Below are 14402 nucleotides of genomic sequence, written 5' to 3' on the forward strand. Positions count from 1 at the left end.
ATTGTGAGTCAGCATCGACCTTTCTTTAGAATCTTTTCATAGTCAGATATGAAACATTTTCCTTTGTGCTTTTTGAATGTTATCCTGGACAGTTTGGTTATTGAAAGTTTTCTGTTTTACGCTACTCTTTCTAGTGGAGACTTACAGATTTAGATAATGCTTTCCTATATTCTAGACTTTGGTTCTCAGAAAAGTAATATTAATTTTATTAACTCTTCATATTACTGTTTTCATCTAACACTGGAACATTTTATAATTTGGTTCATTTCAAAAATATGGGACAATTATTACTGATTATTTTTAGACTTTCATATCATTAATTTTGTGTTCAGGGTTTAACTTAAGATATTAGAAAACTAAAGTGAAAGGGTTTATTAGTTAAACTTTCAGCATTTTTTTTAATTTTTAAATTTTTAAAAAGCTTTTATTATATATTTGTGTTTTGTCATGGGTGTGGGGTCTATTGGAAGTGGAGTTACAGTTGTGAGCTGCCATGTGGGTGCTGGGAATTGAACCAGGGTGCTTTGGAAGAGTAGTCAGTGCTCTTAACCACTGAGCCATCTCTCCAGCCCAAGCTTTCAGTTTTTATACTATTCTCTAGGAATCAAAACAAACAGTAATTTAAATACTGTTTCTTTTTTTTTTAGGTGCAGTATAACCTTCTTAGCTTATATATGAGATTGTTTTGTTTTAAGGCAGGGTGTTATTATGTGGCCTTGCCTTGACTGAACTCTGTGTGTAGCTTTGAAGTACAGAGATCCGCTTGCCTGTCTCTTGAGTGCTGAGACCACACCTGCCATAGGTAATTGTGTACACACTCACACACACATACACACACATACACAATTGTGGAGTATTAAGTCATTGATTTTTATGTATGGTCTGAGACAAAGACTGAAAATGGAAGGAAAAAAGGAATTTGTATAAATTGTTATGTTGCTTCAGGTTTTTGGTCCCTTTTTTGTTTGAAAATGTTGGACCAAAAGTAGTCCTGTGTATGTCATACCTTTAAGAGGCACTCCTGCAGTTCCGTATGATATGTCATTCCTTTACAGGTACTCCTGCAGTTTGTCTTATTTTGGGTCTCTATATAATTTATGGTTGACTTTGTTTATAAGAGCATCTAGAGATGTTATTATTTCTAGGGTTATCTAAAGAAAAAAACTTGGTAATATAGGATTGTGTTTGCTGTACATTTTCCAGATTGTACCACTTGTATGATAGTAATTAGCTCTCGTAAGAGAGAACCACTCATGATGGCTGGACCTTTCCACATCAGTCATTAAGAAAATGTCCTACAAGCTTGCTTATAGGACAGTCTTAAAGAGGCATTTTCTCTATTAAGATTTCCTCTTCCCTCATATGTCTAGGTTTCTGTCAAGGTCACAAAACCAACCAGTGTAGAGGTATTTTCTCAACTGAGGTGTCCTCTTTTCAGATGACCCTATTTAGTTCCTCCAAGTTTTTTTTTTTTTTTATGAAATATCTGACACAATATTTAAATAACATCGATCACAATCCCTTCTTGTTAAGTTTTATAAAAATGATAAAACATTAAGGAAACGTTTTTCATCCATCCTTACTGTATGTAAGGATTATGTATCATGCGTTTAAATTAGTTCTATTTGCTTTGCTTAATACTGTATATGATCTTAGAACGGAATGATGCCCACAGAATTTACATGTATAATAGAAAATAAAGCTTTTATTTTCTGAAAAATGTGAGAAATATTTAAAATAAGCCAAATGTGGTAGAAATCAAATTTTTCTCCATGAAAAATGCTTATATTCTTTGTGCTTTATAAGTAATTATGCAACATTTATAGAAAATAGCTTTTACTATTATTATTATTACTAGAATTGGGCTTCCAACTGGGTTGCCAGATGATACAGAGAACATCAGGACCGCCCCTTGGATTCTTGGTGTCAATAATAAAAAAAAATTTTAGGAATGAACTTAAAGGGAAATGCAAGGCATTTTTATTAGAGTTTAAAGAAAAAACATCTGGGCTGGAGAGATGGCTCAGTGGTTAAGAGCTTTGCCTGCTCTTCCAGAGGTCCTGAGTTCAATCCCCAGCAACCACATGGTGGCTCACAACCATCTGCAGTGAGACTTGTTGCCCTCTTCTGGCCTGCAGGGATACATGCAGGCAGAATACTGTATTCATAATAAATAAATTTAAAAAAAAAGAAACATCCCAGCATGGGCAAGCTGTAAATCCTCAGGAGGTGCAGAGAAGGGAAGAAAAGAAGTCACACCATGGAGGTCAGACATGTACCAAGTAGCCACGTGTCAAGGAGAGGAATTTTAGGAAAAGAGTAAGGAAATCCAAAGTATTAGGAAAGCATATTTACATTCTGGGCCATACCCAAAAGAAAGAGAAAGGAAAGAAAGTAGAAAAATTGAACCTTTCTAACTCAGGCCTCAGGAAAGTAGGCAAACTGGTCAAACTTCATGGTAGCTTATAGTGACTGCAAGGGGCAGGGAGCAGGAATTCTGGGGAGAGTCTAGTATCTCATTTAAAATAATTTATTGCATCTCTATCTTTTTAGCATGGCTTAAGTTGAGCCTGTCTTTGTAGGTGTGGTCAGGTGATTGACTTAGCCCAACTGGAATGTTAGGTCTCCACCTAGGCTAGAGAGATTCTGTTCTCTTGACAAGACGGATTTTTTTCTACTTTAACATTGTAACTCCAAATAACATAATATGATGAAATTAGAATTGTAGAGTTCACCTGGAGACTGGGGATAAATAACCAATGAAGAAAGCTTGCCCTCTACTCCTTTAAGTAGAAGGAAAACTGACAAGAAATTTTGATTGTGGTCTTATAAAGCTAGCTTTGATTTCTTGGTGCAGGATGGAATACTACTATGCTTTATTTTTGATATGCAAAAATTTTACACCTCCTAAAGTAACTCTTATATTTGGAATACTATTCTTAACTTGGAAATAGACACAGATTTGAATACTTGGTTTAAGGGCATATGTGAGAAAGAACAAAGAAAAATGAGCAAAGAACCAACTGTAGAGCTGAGAATACAGTCTAGTGGTGGGGATCTTAAATGGTGTGTGCCAGGTTACTGACAAAATAAAAAATTAAATCAACTAACTATATGTAATTTGTGATAAGGATAACATATAGATCCTTAATTAGACTCTTGTGACATTTTCGTTTGCTGTTGTTTGATCTGAAGTGGATCTTATCTTCTGTCTGCTATCAAAACAGTAAGTTTTGTATTGGACGCCTTGAATAAAGTTATTATCAGGACTTTTTGTCATCTGCTTCATACTTAGCACATTAGAAGTGGATTATGATTGATTTCGTCACTATCAGGTGATTGTGCTGTCATTATGAAGTCAGTCACATTTTTGTTTTAGTTGGCATGGCTCTATAATTTATCTAGTACTTTTAAGAGCAAAAGGGAGTGACAGTAATTGCTTCAGAAGAACAGATAGATATGTATTTACCTAATTAGGATGTGTTGATGGCAAGTAACAGAAGAAAAACTCAGCTTGCGGTCGTCAGGAAAGCATACTGTTTGTGGGTGCTGCATGTGTGATTTATTGAGAAATCTGCCTTTTCTTTTGTCTGTTTTATAGACTGCCTTATGAGGTTAGATTTCCTTGTCATTGGATGGCTATGTGGAACTATCTGGGCTATACTCTTGTTTATGATCAGTAGGAAAGAAGATCCTACTTCTTACAAACAGAATGAGTCTTGAGCATTGTCTTAACTAATGCCAGTGTCAAGGGGAAAATCATATGCTATTAGTCTTGAGATATCTGAGTATTACTAAAATGGAGGGATAGAATTACATAACTCATAGAATAGTTGGAGTTCTATTAAGGAAACTAGTTGTAAGATCAGCTTTTCTAGAAAGTAGTACAGCTTGACACAGCAGAAGGGAATTGGGGAGCAACAGTGTTTTCTCACAGTCTATTTGCATTTTCCCCCCTAGGCATCTGTTAAAAGAGTTTCTCCAAAAGCCTAGTACTGTAGTGTTTTTCTTCAAGCGAGAAGGTTGCAGTATAAGATGATTTAACTATCTTGGTGATTTGGTTAAAGAGTACACCAAGATAGGTTACTGGAGTGGAGGGATGGTAAGATTTCTTAGAGAGTTATTATAATGCCATGGACCGAGGGACAGAAGCATGGAGGAGGCTCTGAGGTGAGTCCCAGCCACAGCACCAGAGAAGTACAGGGATATATCTGAAGAGAATAAGAGCCCACTTGACAGAGGAGAGAGATTTTTCTTGTACCTTCTGTGGATGGGGAGGTTCACCAGAGGCTGCAGCCAGATTCTTAAGATATGCAAGCAGGAAACAGGGAAGGAGAGAAAAAGAAAGCTTAGTACGTTTTCTTTTTTTTTTTTGTACTATATTATTTTTAATTTTTTATTTGCTCATACTATCTCCACACACATTGATTTCTCCTTTCCCCCAAATGACTAATTTCCTCAAATCATTATAATAATAATAATAATAATAATAATAATAATAATCGTAACTTTTAAAAAAGCTGTGGGGGGTGGGTGTGTGTGTTTTGGGGGGGCGTGTCAGATGACAAATTTCCAAAGTTAGTGGTCTCCTTCTACTATGGGTTTCTGGACTTGAACTCATATCATTAAGATTTTGCAGTAGGCACTCTTGCCAGCCCTAACTATAATAATTATTAATATTTTCTCCCACAGACTAATAGGGATGCCAAAGGAAAAATATGATCCTCCAGATCCTCGTAGAATTTATACCATCATGTCAGCAGAGGAGGTAGCCAATGGGAAAAAATCTCACTGGGCAGAATTAGAAATCTCGGGTGAGTGGAATCTGAAGCATTTTGTGTGAGATATAATAGCAATAAATTGGCAAGAGTATTGCTATATTTATAGGCTCTTTGTTGTCTTTAAACTGAATGAACTAATTGGAAATATATAAGAATCCTGAGGTACTTAGTGGTTTTTGTTTTTTTGATCTTTCTAGATACTTTCCCTTTCTTTTGAGATTGTCTTGAGCAAGAACAACTATCTGCAGTTAAAGATTTTCAGAATTTAGTTTCTGAGTAAAATTAGGTCCTATAATATAATAAATTTTGTGTTGGCTTTTCTAGAGTAAGTTTTTGCAAATTAAAATCTTTGCCATCCTTCTATTATCTCAGTGCTGGCAAAGAAGGAACCCTGAACTCTGTGTAGCAATACCTGCTAATTGTGAATAGGGCATGTTCAGAATTAGTTGAAGTAGAATATGATTTGAAAAATTATTGTCACCCCTGATGTGGGATGTTCTTCTGCATATGTGTTGCTTTTATTGGTTGATGAATAAAGCTGTTTCTGCAAATGACTTAGAGTAAAGCCAGGTGGGAAATCCGAACAGAGATATATAGCAAGAGTAGGCAGAGTCAGAGAGATGCCATGTAGCTGCCGAACAAGAGGGATGACTGGAACCTTACTAGGAAGCTACAGCCTTGAGATGATACACAGATTAATAGATATGGGTTAATTTAAGATGTAAGAACTAGCTAGAAATATGCCTAAGCCTTGGCTAGTGTTGTAATTAATACAGTTTTTATGTGATTATTTATGTCTGGGCGGCCAGTAAATGAACGAGTAGCCTCTGTTTACAAAACCCAGTCTGAAAATGAGAAAAACATCAAATTAAAACTGAAAGACATTGTATAAAATACCCAACACTTCACAGTTATCAAGATTGTGAAAAACAACAAAAAGACAGAAAGTACCTTAAGTCAGAGAAGGGTTAAAGAGACATAATTAAAACAACCTGAATTGAATTAAAGAACCAAAAGATACAAAAGCTGGTAAATTCAAAATAAAGCCTGAGTTTAGTTACTATTACTGTATCAGTGTTGGCTTATTTCTTGTGATAAATATGCCGTGGACTATGAGACTCTAATGTTAAGGATTTTAAGCAAAGTACATATAAGAACCCCAAGCCATATAAGTACTTATCAGTACATACAAGAAGCCAAAAGTTGGCTTTTACCCAGTAGCTACCCAGGGACCTCCTTCAGTTTATCAACCTAAAATGTCAGTCCATTGAGAAGCAAACTTCTTCCCAAGATCTGTGTGTTAAATCCTAAATTAACAACTTTTTCTTTTACTCATAGCCTCAGCATTGAATACTTGTTTTTGCACTAAAATGTAAAATCCTACTTGATACTTTGTATTTGAATAAATAGCAGGAAAGAGTTTGTGGTAGAATAGAAATAAACAAACATTGGGTCTAATTATATAAAAAAATAATATTTTTCCCTTTGAGAGTTTGTGTATTCTGTATTCTATTGCCATCTCTCATCTAAATATTTTTTGAAAGTGATAAATATAATTAATTACTTTATGAGTCTGGAGAGATGGCTTGGCTATTAAGAGCACATAGTCCTCTTCTAAAGGACACAAGTTTGGTTCCTAGCACCCACATCAGGTGGCTTACAAGTGCCTCTAACTTCAGCTCCTGGGTAATCCAACAACTTTGGCCTCTGAAAGCACCTGCAGCACGTAGCCACACAAACACATATACTCAACGAAAAGCAAAACAAATCTTAAAGACGATTGCTTTGCTTTTATAAAATTTATGAAATAATCTTTATATAAATTATTCTTTATTTGGCCTGGGATGTGTCTCAGCTGGTAGAGTGTTTGCCTAGCATTCATAAACCCTTGACTTAGTATCAGTTCCCACTACCAAATAAACTGAGTATGGTGTACTTGCCTGTAATCCTGTCACTTGGGACACAGAGGCAAGAAGATTAAGAAGTTCAAGATCCATTCTCAGCTACATAGATAGCAAGTTAGAGGCCATTTGGGGTTACGTTAGAGGATTCCATCATAAAACAAAACATTGAACAACTGAGGAGATAACATCTCATTTTTTAAACCCCGAGGCTAGATGATTTGTCCAGACCTGTATTGCTAATAAGTGGTAAAAATCTGAACTCTAAAGAGGTCTTATTTAGTGCATGCTTTATGCCCAGTTGTTCATAGGCATTGATGTGAAACTTATTTCCTTGAATATGTTTCCCTTAATGTAAAATTTTAAACTACTGTTGTTAATTTCTAACTATAACATCAGAAACCTGGGAAAGATGTTTCCTTTGAGGATGCAATGATTTTCCTGATGGCTAATCTAAGGTTGGTTCTAAAAATCATTGTTTATTTAAAATTTGTTGACCAATCTATGTCCTGGATATAGATACATCTTACGCTCATAATTTTCATGGAGTGTGTGAAGACTGTTAGTTAGGACTGTTTAATAAAATGAAAGCTCATGCCTATTCTATCACCAGAGTTCAGTTCAGCCTTGTTTTATCCTTCAGATCTGGCTTTGGGAGAGATTTCAGTCAACCTCAGTCACTCTCAGATTCTCTCTCTTTCTTTTGCTTTTATCTCCATCTCTTGCTCTGTTTCTTCCTTCCCTCCATTCCATGAGAAAGGGTGACTTGAAAATGGAGTTAAATGAAAGGAGGCTAGATGTTCTAGCAATCATAGCTTCAGATATAAAGTTAAAATGTCAAAGATAAGATACCTGTGAGTATTTGCCGTCTTTTCTAGTACTTACCAGTTCTTGGGATTCAACTTTTGTATTGAGTCTCGAGTTTATGTTTTAGTATTTTGCCTTTTAGGTAGAGTGCGGAGCTTAAGTACATCACTTTGGTCATTGACACACTTGACAGCGCTGCACCTAAATGACAATAATCTTGCTCGCATTCCACCTGATATTGCCAAGCTTCATAATCTGGTTTACCTGGATCTGTCATCCAATAAACTCAGAAGTTTACCAGCAGAACTAGGAAACATGGTGTCTCTCAGGTAAGGAAACATTAAAGATATGATTCATTATATAAAATTACAATTTACCAAATAAGAAAGTTATGGAATGTTATGGTGGGATTTCCATGTCTGTGAAGATCAAAAGATAGGAATTTAATCTTTCTTTTCCTTTGCATTGTAGGTTCTTGCTACATTGTAGGTTCTAGTTTCTTTTGACAGATTTGAGGAAGGGGGAGGTTAAAAGTCTTTCTTAGAGCCAAGTCTGATAAGACTAATCAGAAAAACTTCAGAAAAATATGATTTGCTTATAAATGAAACTTTTTGGAACAAAATTCTGTTAGAAAATACATGTTTATATTTTATATTACAATTCTTTAATGAAACCTAAAAACTTGATAAAAATGAATTTATAGTTCAAGAATCTTTAAGACTTCTCTTCTTGAGTTCAGGTCTTGCTGTGGTGCCCCAACTGGCCTCAGTTTGCAGCATTTCTGCTCTGGGCCCAAGTCTGGGGACTGCAGATAGGTGCCACTACATTTGGGATATTTCTTACAGGAGAAAACACTTTAGGACCTTAGTAAATGTTTCCCAAACATTAGTTACTTTTTTATCTCATCTATTGAGTAATGGTTTTATTGTTGTTACTGTTCTTGTTGGTTTTGTTGTGTATTTGTTTTTACATCCAGAGTGTAGTAATAATTGTTTTTTTAAGTTGTTTAAAATTAACTATTATGTTAATTTGTTCTTTTGCTACTCCCTAACTGATTATATGAATGCTTAGTTTTTTCCTTTATAATAAAGGCATTATTTTTTCATAATCTGTTTAAAATCTTAGTTACAAACTTAGCTCTTCTTTGTGTTGTGTCGTTCTCTTCATTTTTCTTAATTGGTTTGTTCCTGTCTCTTCTGTTTGTGCTTTAAGTACATATATTCTATATTAATGATTGTTTTCCAGAGTACATTGTTTTTTCATATTTTGCCTTTTTATTTTGTAACATGTTTGTTCATGTGTGTCCGTTTGCACATGCCCACAGCTTGCATGTGGAGGTCAAAGGACAACTTTGTGGGAGTTTATCCCTCAAACTTGTGGATCAAGCTTAGGTTGTCAGGCTTGACATCAAATGTCTTTACGTACTCAGCCATCTTGCCTGCCCCTTTTTATGTTTTCTATTTAGTTATCATTAGCTTCTGCAATATACTGCCTTGTTTTGTATTTCTTTGTATTTTTCAATTTTTTTCTTAAAGTATTTTGACATGATTTAGTTATAATAGTTGACGTGGGCAATTAGCTACTAATTTGTAGTTTACTTCTCAAGTTTGCTTAACAATTTACTTTTTTCATGCTGGGTGGTGCTGGCGCATACCTTTAATCTACTTTCTTCATGCTGGGTGATGGCCGTACATACATACATTTAGTGTCAGTTTGTGGAAGGCAGAGACAGGCAGATTTTTGTGAGTTCAAGACCAGCCTGATGTACAGAACAAGTTCCATGATAGCCAAATTTACACATAGAAAACCCAGTTTGAAAAAAAAAACTACAACAAAATAAAATTCATCTGTAAATTAGCTTGGTTCAGAATCTAACAGGTTTTTGATACTAATAACATCTCTCACTCTGACTGGCATGTTCTAGACATTGTGGATGAAAGAAAAACCTGAGTGAGCCCGCGATTGATGTGCAGTTCATATGCCTCTGAATTTAATCTGTGCTACAGAATGAGTAAATCATAGACATATTTAGTAATTGTAGCACTTTAATAGTAGTATACAGCATTTCGGGATTAACGTGAAGAAATGCCATGAATGTAAACATCACTCATGATGTGTTAGAAGAAAGCTAAGACTGACAAATGTAGGTGTTAATAAAGCATGTTAAATTATACTGAAACCTTTAATTTTTTTTTTTTTTTAAACAGGGAATTGCTTTTAAATGACAATTATTTACGGGTTTTGCCTTATGAACTTGGCCGGCTCTTCCAGCTGCAAACTCTAGGTTTAACAGGTGAGTGACTTAAAAAGAAGATAATGTTAATACTTAGTATTGAAGTATTATGATGTCTTTAAAAATCGTTTTGTTAAATATAGGTTAGATTTGGTATGACTTTGAGAATGTTAGGAGGAATATATGAAGGCATTAGAAATGTAGTGGTTGAGACATTTTATTCACCTGACTATTCTTCCTCCCCACTTCCCCATCCCTCCCCATTTCTCTTCCCTTTTTTGGAGGTAATGTTTTCTACTCTGTAACACAAGCTAGCCTTGAGTTCTCCATATTCACTCTGTATCAGCCCACCCCAAATACTGGAATTACAGATGTGAGCCACCACTTCCAGCTTCATTTTGTTTTCTATGTGCTAAATCTTATGTAGTTAAAACAGTCATCTAGCTAGAAGTAGGATGAAGGGGCAAGCCTATGCCTCTTGATTGAAAACTTATGAAATGTTTATCATTTTTATAAGCTTAGATTCATTAATTAAGAAATTAATACTTTTTACCCCATTTATAATTGTCTTTAATAAGAATAACTCTTATGTTGTTTAGAACTTTCAGAACAGCTAATTTTCTACATTCTGTTATAATTGATAGAGAGCCCATTAGTGAAAATTAGCAATATAAAATTGAATTTAATAGGCTTAACCTTTGAGCCAAACAACATTCTTGAAATAGCAAATGTAAGAGTTGAATACTTTAATGACTCTTTTTATATTACCTTACATATCCCCAAAATTTTGTTATATTACCAACTGAATGGATTATTTTAAATATTTGTTAATTTTACTGTTGTTTATTTTATTAAAGTGTTAAGTCTTAAAGCTAGTGTTTCTAGGGCTGAGTATATAACTCAGTGGTCAAGTGCTTTTTGCCATATACAAAGACCTGGGTTTGATTTTAAGCAATACCAAATGCAAAACAAAAAACCAAAGTTACTACTGTTTGGCTAGTCTTCATTGTAGTGGCATATTTTTCTGCTAACACAAGTTCATTAACATTCCTTCTCTGATTAAAGATCAGGGTTGTCAGACTACATAAAAGAAAAATAATATTGAACTTTGTGCCATTTACAGGAAATAAGAACTTGAGTTAATATATTATAAAAACATAATATATCTAATCTATTAGTTGTTAGCTATTCTTTACCAACTAACTATAACTTAGCTTTATTCTTCCCTATGAAGACATCCTTCTTACTAAGCTCCAGTTAATTCTGTGGCAAATTTAGAGTGCAATAGTGTTTGTTTTTCTTTTGAGTTTTCTGTATTTATGCATGTATAACAAGGTATGTTGAGGATATAATTCATTCATGTTTTTGTGTACTATGTACATAGCCTGTCCGTAACAATATGGTAAATCATTCTACTTTCTTTTCCCCCCCCCCCCCCTTTTTTGAGATACCTTGTTGTGTAGCTAGGACTGACATCTCCAACTCTCAAGTGCTAGGATTATAGAGATGTACCATCATGCCCAGCTGCATTTCTGGATTCTCATTTTCAGTAGGAATGTTCAAACTGTCCTCAGTAGTTTTCTCCTTTTTGAGGATCTGCGTAATTTTCATTCCATTTTATTTTCTGTTCAAGTGATTATATACAGAAGGGCAAAAAGGAAAGAAAGCAAGCTAGAGCTTTTCCTGCCTGTTAAAACTTTTTTCTCTAAGTGTTTGAAGGAATGAAATGTCCTTAACAAATGGTAGCTTTATATATATATAGGAACATAACTTTCGAAATAATTCTTGAGTCAGTTTTGAGCTATTTTGAAGTATTTTACATAGAATGAAAGAAAAAAGTGAAAAAAGCATTCAACATGGCACTGTGAAGCTTAAAAGTTAACAATGTGAATGAGCAGCCTCTGGGATTGCAGCCTGAATATCTTTATTTTTTTTTCTTTGAAATCATAGTTACTGAAATTTTAATAATAATTAATATTGTCTTGGTCTAACAAACTCATTTTAAAAAATTACGTTTTGATATCTGAGGACAGTGTCTGGAGGATAAGTTCTTTGAAAAATTCAGAAATGACCATTTTTTATTGACTTTATTTTTTTTTATATACAGTATAGTTTTAGCATAGTCTTTCTTCTCCCCCAAGCCCTCCCAGAGCCTACTTAGTGCCCTACAACTGAAGGTATGGCCAAGATAGTAAATTGGAAATGTTTTCCATAAGTCATTTAAAAGTCCAAATGTTGCCATAGAAAATGGCTCAGTAGTTAAGAGCAGCTCTTTCAAAAGGACCAGAGTTTGGTCCCCAGAACCCATGTTTGGTGCCTGTAACTCCAGATTCAGGTTGTCATGCCCTCGCACACATGTGCACATTCCCTCACCCCCTCGCACGCATGTGCACATTCCCTCACACATGTGCACATTCACTCACACAGATACGCCTACCCCCAACACACACACATGATTAGAAAACAAAATTTTAAAATTGTCTTTTTTATTTCTAATTAATTTATTTAATTTTATGGAGAGGCATTTTCCTAGTGGAGTTTTGTTGTTGTTTGAAAAATAGTGAACGCATTTAGAGTCTAGAAGTTTTATTTCTTTTGGGTTTTCAAGACAGGGTTTCTCTGTGTAGCCCTAACTGTCCTGGAACCCACTCTGTAGACCAGGCAAGCCTTGAACTCAGGGAGATCCCTCTGCCTCTGCCTCCTGAGTGCTGAGGTTAAAGGTATGTGCCACCATCGCCCTGTTTTAGAAGTTTCATTTCTACTTTGAGAACCAACTATAGTGGTACACTCCTTTTAATCCAGCACTCAGGAGGCTGGCGGGTCTCTGTTGGAGGCAGAGATACTAACTGGCTACTTTTTTGTTTGCCCACTTTTTCAAGGGTAGGCTGGCATAATGCAATTGAGTAATTCTGGCTAAGGTTCAGTATGTTTCCAGCAAGTAGCAAATACTGTAGCAAGCTTCATAAATCTAGTTATGCTTTGCCTGGAGAACAGTTACATGGTAGTTACACTGTGGTTGCCTTGACCTATTTAGTTGCCCATATGAGTAGCTACAAAAACTTCTAGTAGAAACAGATAAAGCTCTAGATAATGGTGTGCACTACAAAAGCATAGGACTTTGTCTCCCAAAAACACTTTGTAAATATTTTTTTCCTGTACTTTTGAGAAGAAAGTTGACCTTGTTCTTTTCACTATTCTTAACAAGGGTATGATGGTTTATGTCTTTAATCTACGAGTACTTTTGAGAGGTATGATAACTCAGTTCTAAGCCAGCCTGGTCTAGATAGCAAGTTCCAGGCCAGTAAGGGATATATAGATTCTGTTTCATTAAAAAACAGCAGCCGCAACAACAACAAATAAAGGAACAGCAAAGGAAAAACAAAACCCATTGGGCACATTCATATCAATTGGAATATGATGAGTGAATTTGTTCCTTGAAAGTTCAGTAGAATATTTCTGTAAAACTATCATTACTTGTCTATGTTCCTTTGGAAAACACTTTCTCAATATATTTGGAGTTATAAGAATGATTATTAGGAATTAAATATTTAATCATGTGTATTTGTGTGTGCCTGTGTGTAAGTTGATGCTTGTGAGTGCAATGTTCAGGGGAGCCAGAAAAGGTACTGGATCCTCTGGACTGGGAGTCACTGTTGGTTGTGAATGGGGCCCATTTTGGGTGCTAGGTCTTCTGTAAGAGCAGTATATGCTCTTAACAGCTGAGTCATCTCTCCAACATTATGATTGAGAATTTCTAATAGTTAATGATTGAGTTGTGCTAGGCTGTACCAGTGCTAAAATGGAACCAAACAACTTGAACTTTAAATTCTCCGGCCTTGTCCATTGCAGTTGGTTATTTAACAGTGTGCTACCACATCCAGTTAAATTTTTTTTAATTTACTATTGAATAAATAGAGAAAAAGTAGAAAAAGTGTACTTATTAAAAGTGTCTGAATCTTGATATATTTTTAAAGTCTACTTGTATCTATATTACCTGCCATATTAAGCCATTTTTGAGTTTTTCTCTATCTTAAATTATTTTCAGATAAATGTTTATGGCTATATATTGTCTTATTGTTTTGTCTTGTGTTGCATATTGTATCTATAATTGGAAATACTTTTCTTTTTTTCTTTTGTGAAATAGTGCCTATTGCTGTCAGCAGACCTGCTCCAAATATCTTGGCTCAAGGGACAAGTCTGTCTAGATATTAATCCCTTATTAGATTAATAGTTTGTAAATCCTTTGTAGGCTGCCTCTTTACTGTATTGATTGTTTTTATAAAGATGTAATCCCATTTTTTGTATTTGAAGTCACATACCAAAAATCTTTACCTGTATTAGTATCCCAAAGCAATTATCCTATATTTTCTTATATGATCATAGTTTTGTATGGTCAGTTCTTTATCCATTTTGAATTGGTTTTTATGACTAGTGAAAGGGGTCTAATCTCATTTTGAGTCAATTTTGTTGGTTGCTATCAGTTATTACACATGGCTTTTTATGTGTTTGGGGTTTTTTTTTGTATATAGTAATTCATAATAGTTCCCAATGATCATTGGTATTTATGTGGTATTACTTATAATAGCACCTTTTTCATCTTTTCATTTATTGAGATTTTCTGTTTTCTTTAGTTTATATGAAATTTTATTTATATTTTAATATTTGATTTGTGAATCTTTT

At 34.7% G+C, this 14402-nt stretch overlaps 1 protein-coding gene across 5 annotated transcripts in view; it reads left to right on the forward strand.

Moving 5' to 3' along the window:
- Cnot6l (CCR4-NOT transcription complex subunit 6 like) overlaps positions 1-14402 on the forward strand; it is an 80001-nt gene that overhangs the window by 18541 nt on the left and 47058 nt on the right. For 4 of the 5 annotated variants that reach the window (XM_038335650.2, XM_038335644.2, XM_038335636.2 and 1 more), the window contains exons 2-4: positions 4693-4814; positions 7632-7818; positions 9697-9782. In XM_038335650.2, the coding sequence (XP_038191578.1) occupies positions 4703-4814; positions 7632-7818; positions 9697-9782 (385 nt within the window). In that variant the 5' untranslated portion in view covers positions 4693-4702. Of the gene's footprint in view, positions 1-4692; positions 4815-7631; positions 7819-9696; positions 9783-14402 lie in introns of those variants that run through there. The other variant, XM_038335662.2, reaches the window with a different exon arrangement.

Source organism: Arvicola amphibius, chromosome 1 (assembly GCF_903992535.2).
Source record: "Arvicola amphibius chromosome 1, mArvAmp1.2, whole genome shotgun sequence".
Taxonomy (NCBI): domain Eukaryota; kingdom Metazoa; phylum Chordata; class Mammalia; order Rodentia; family Cricetidae; genus Arvicola; species Arvicola amphibius.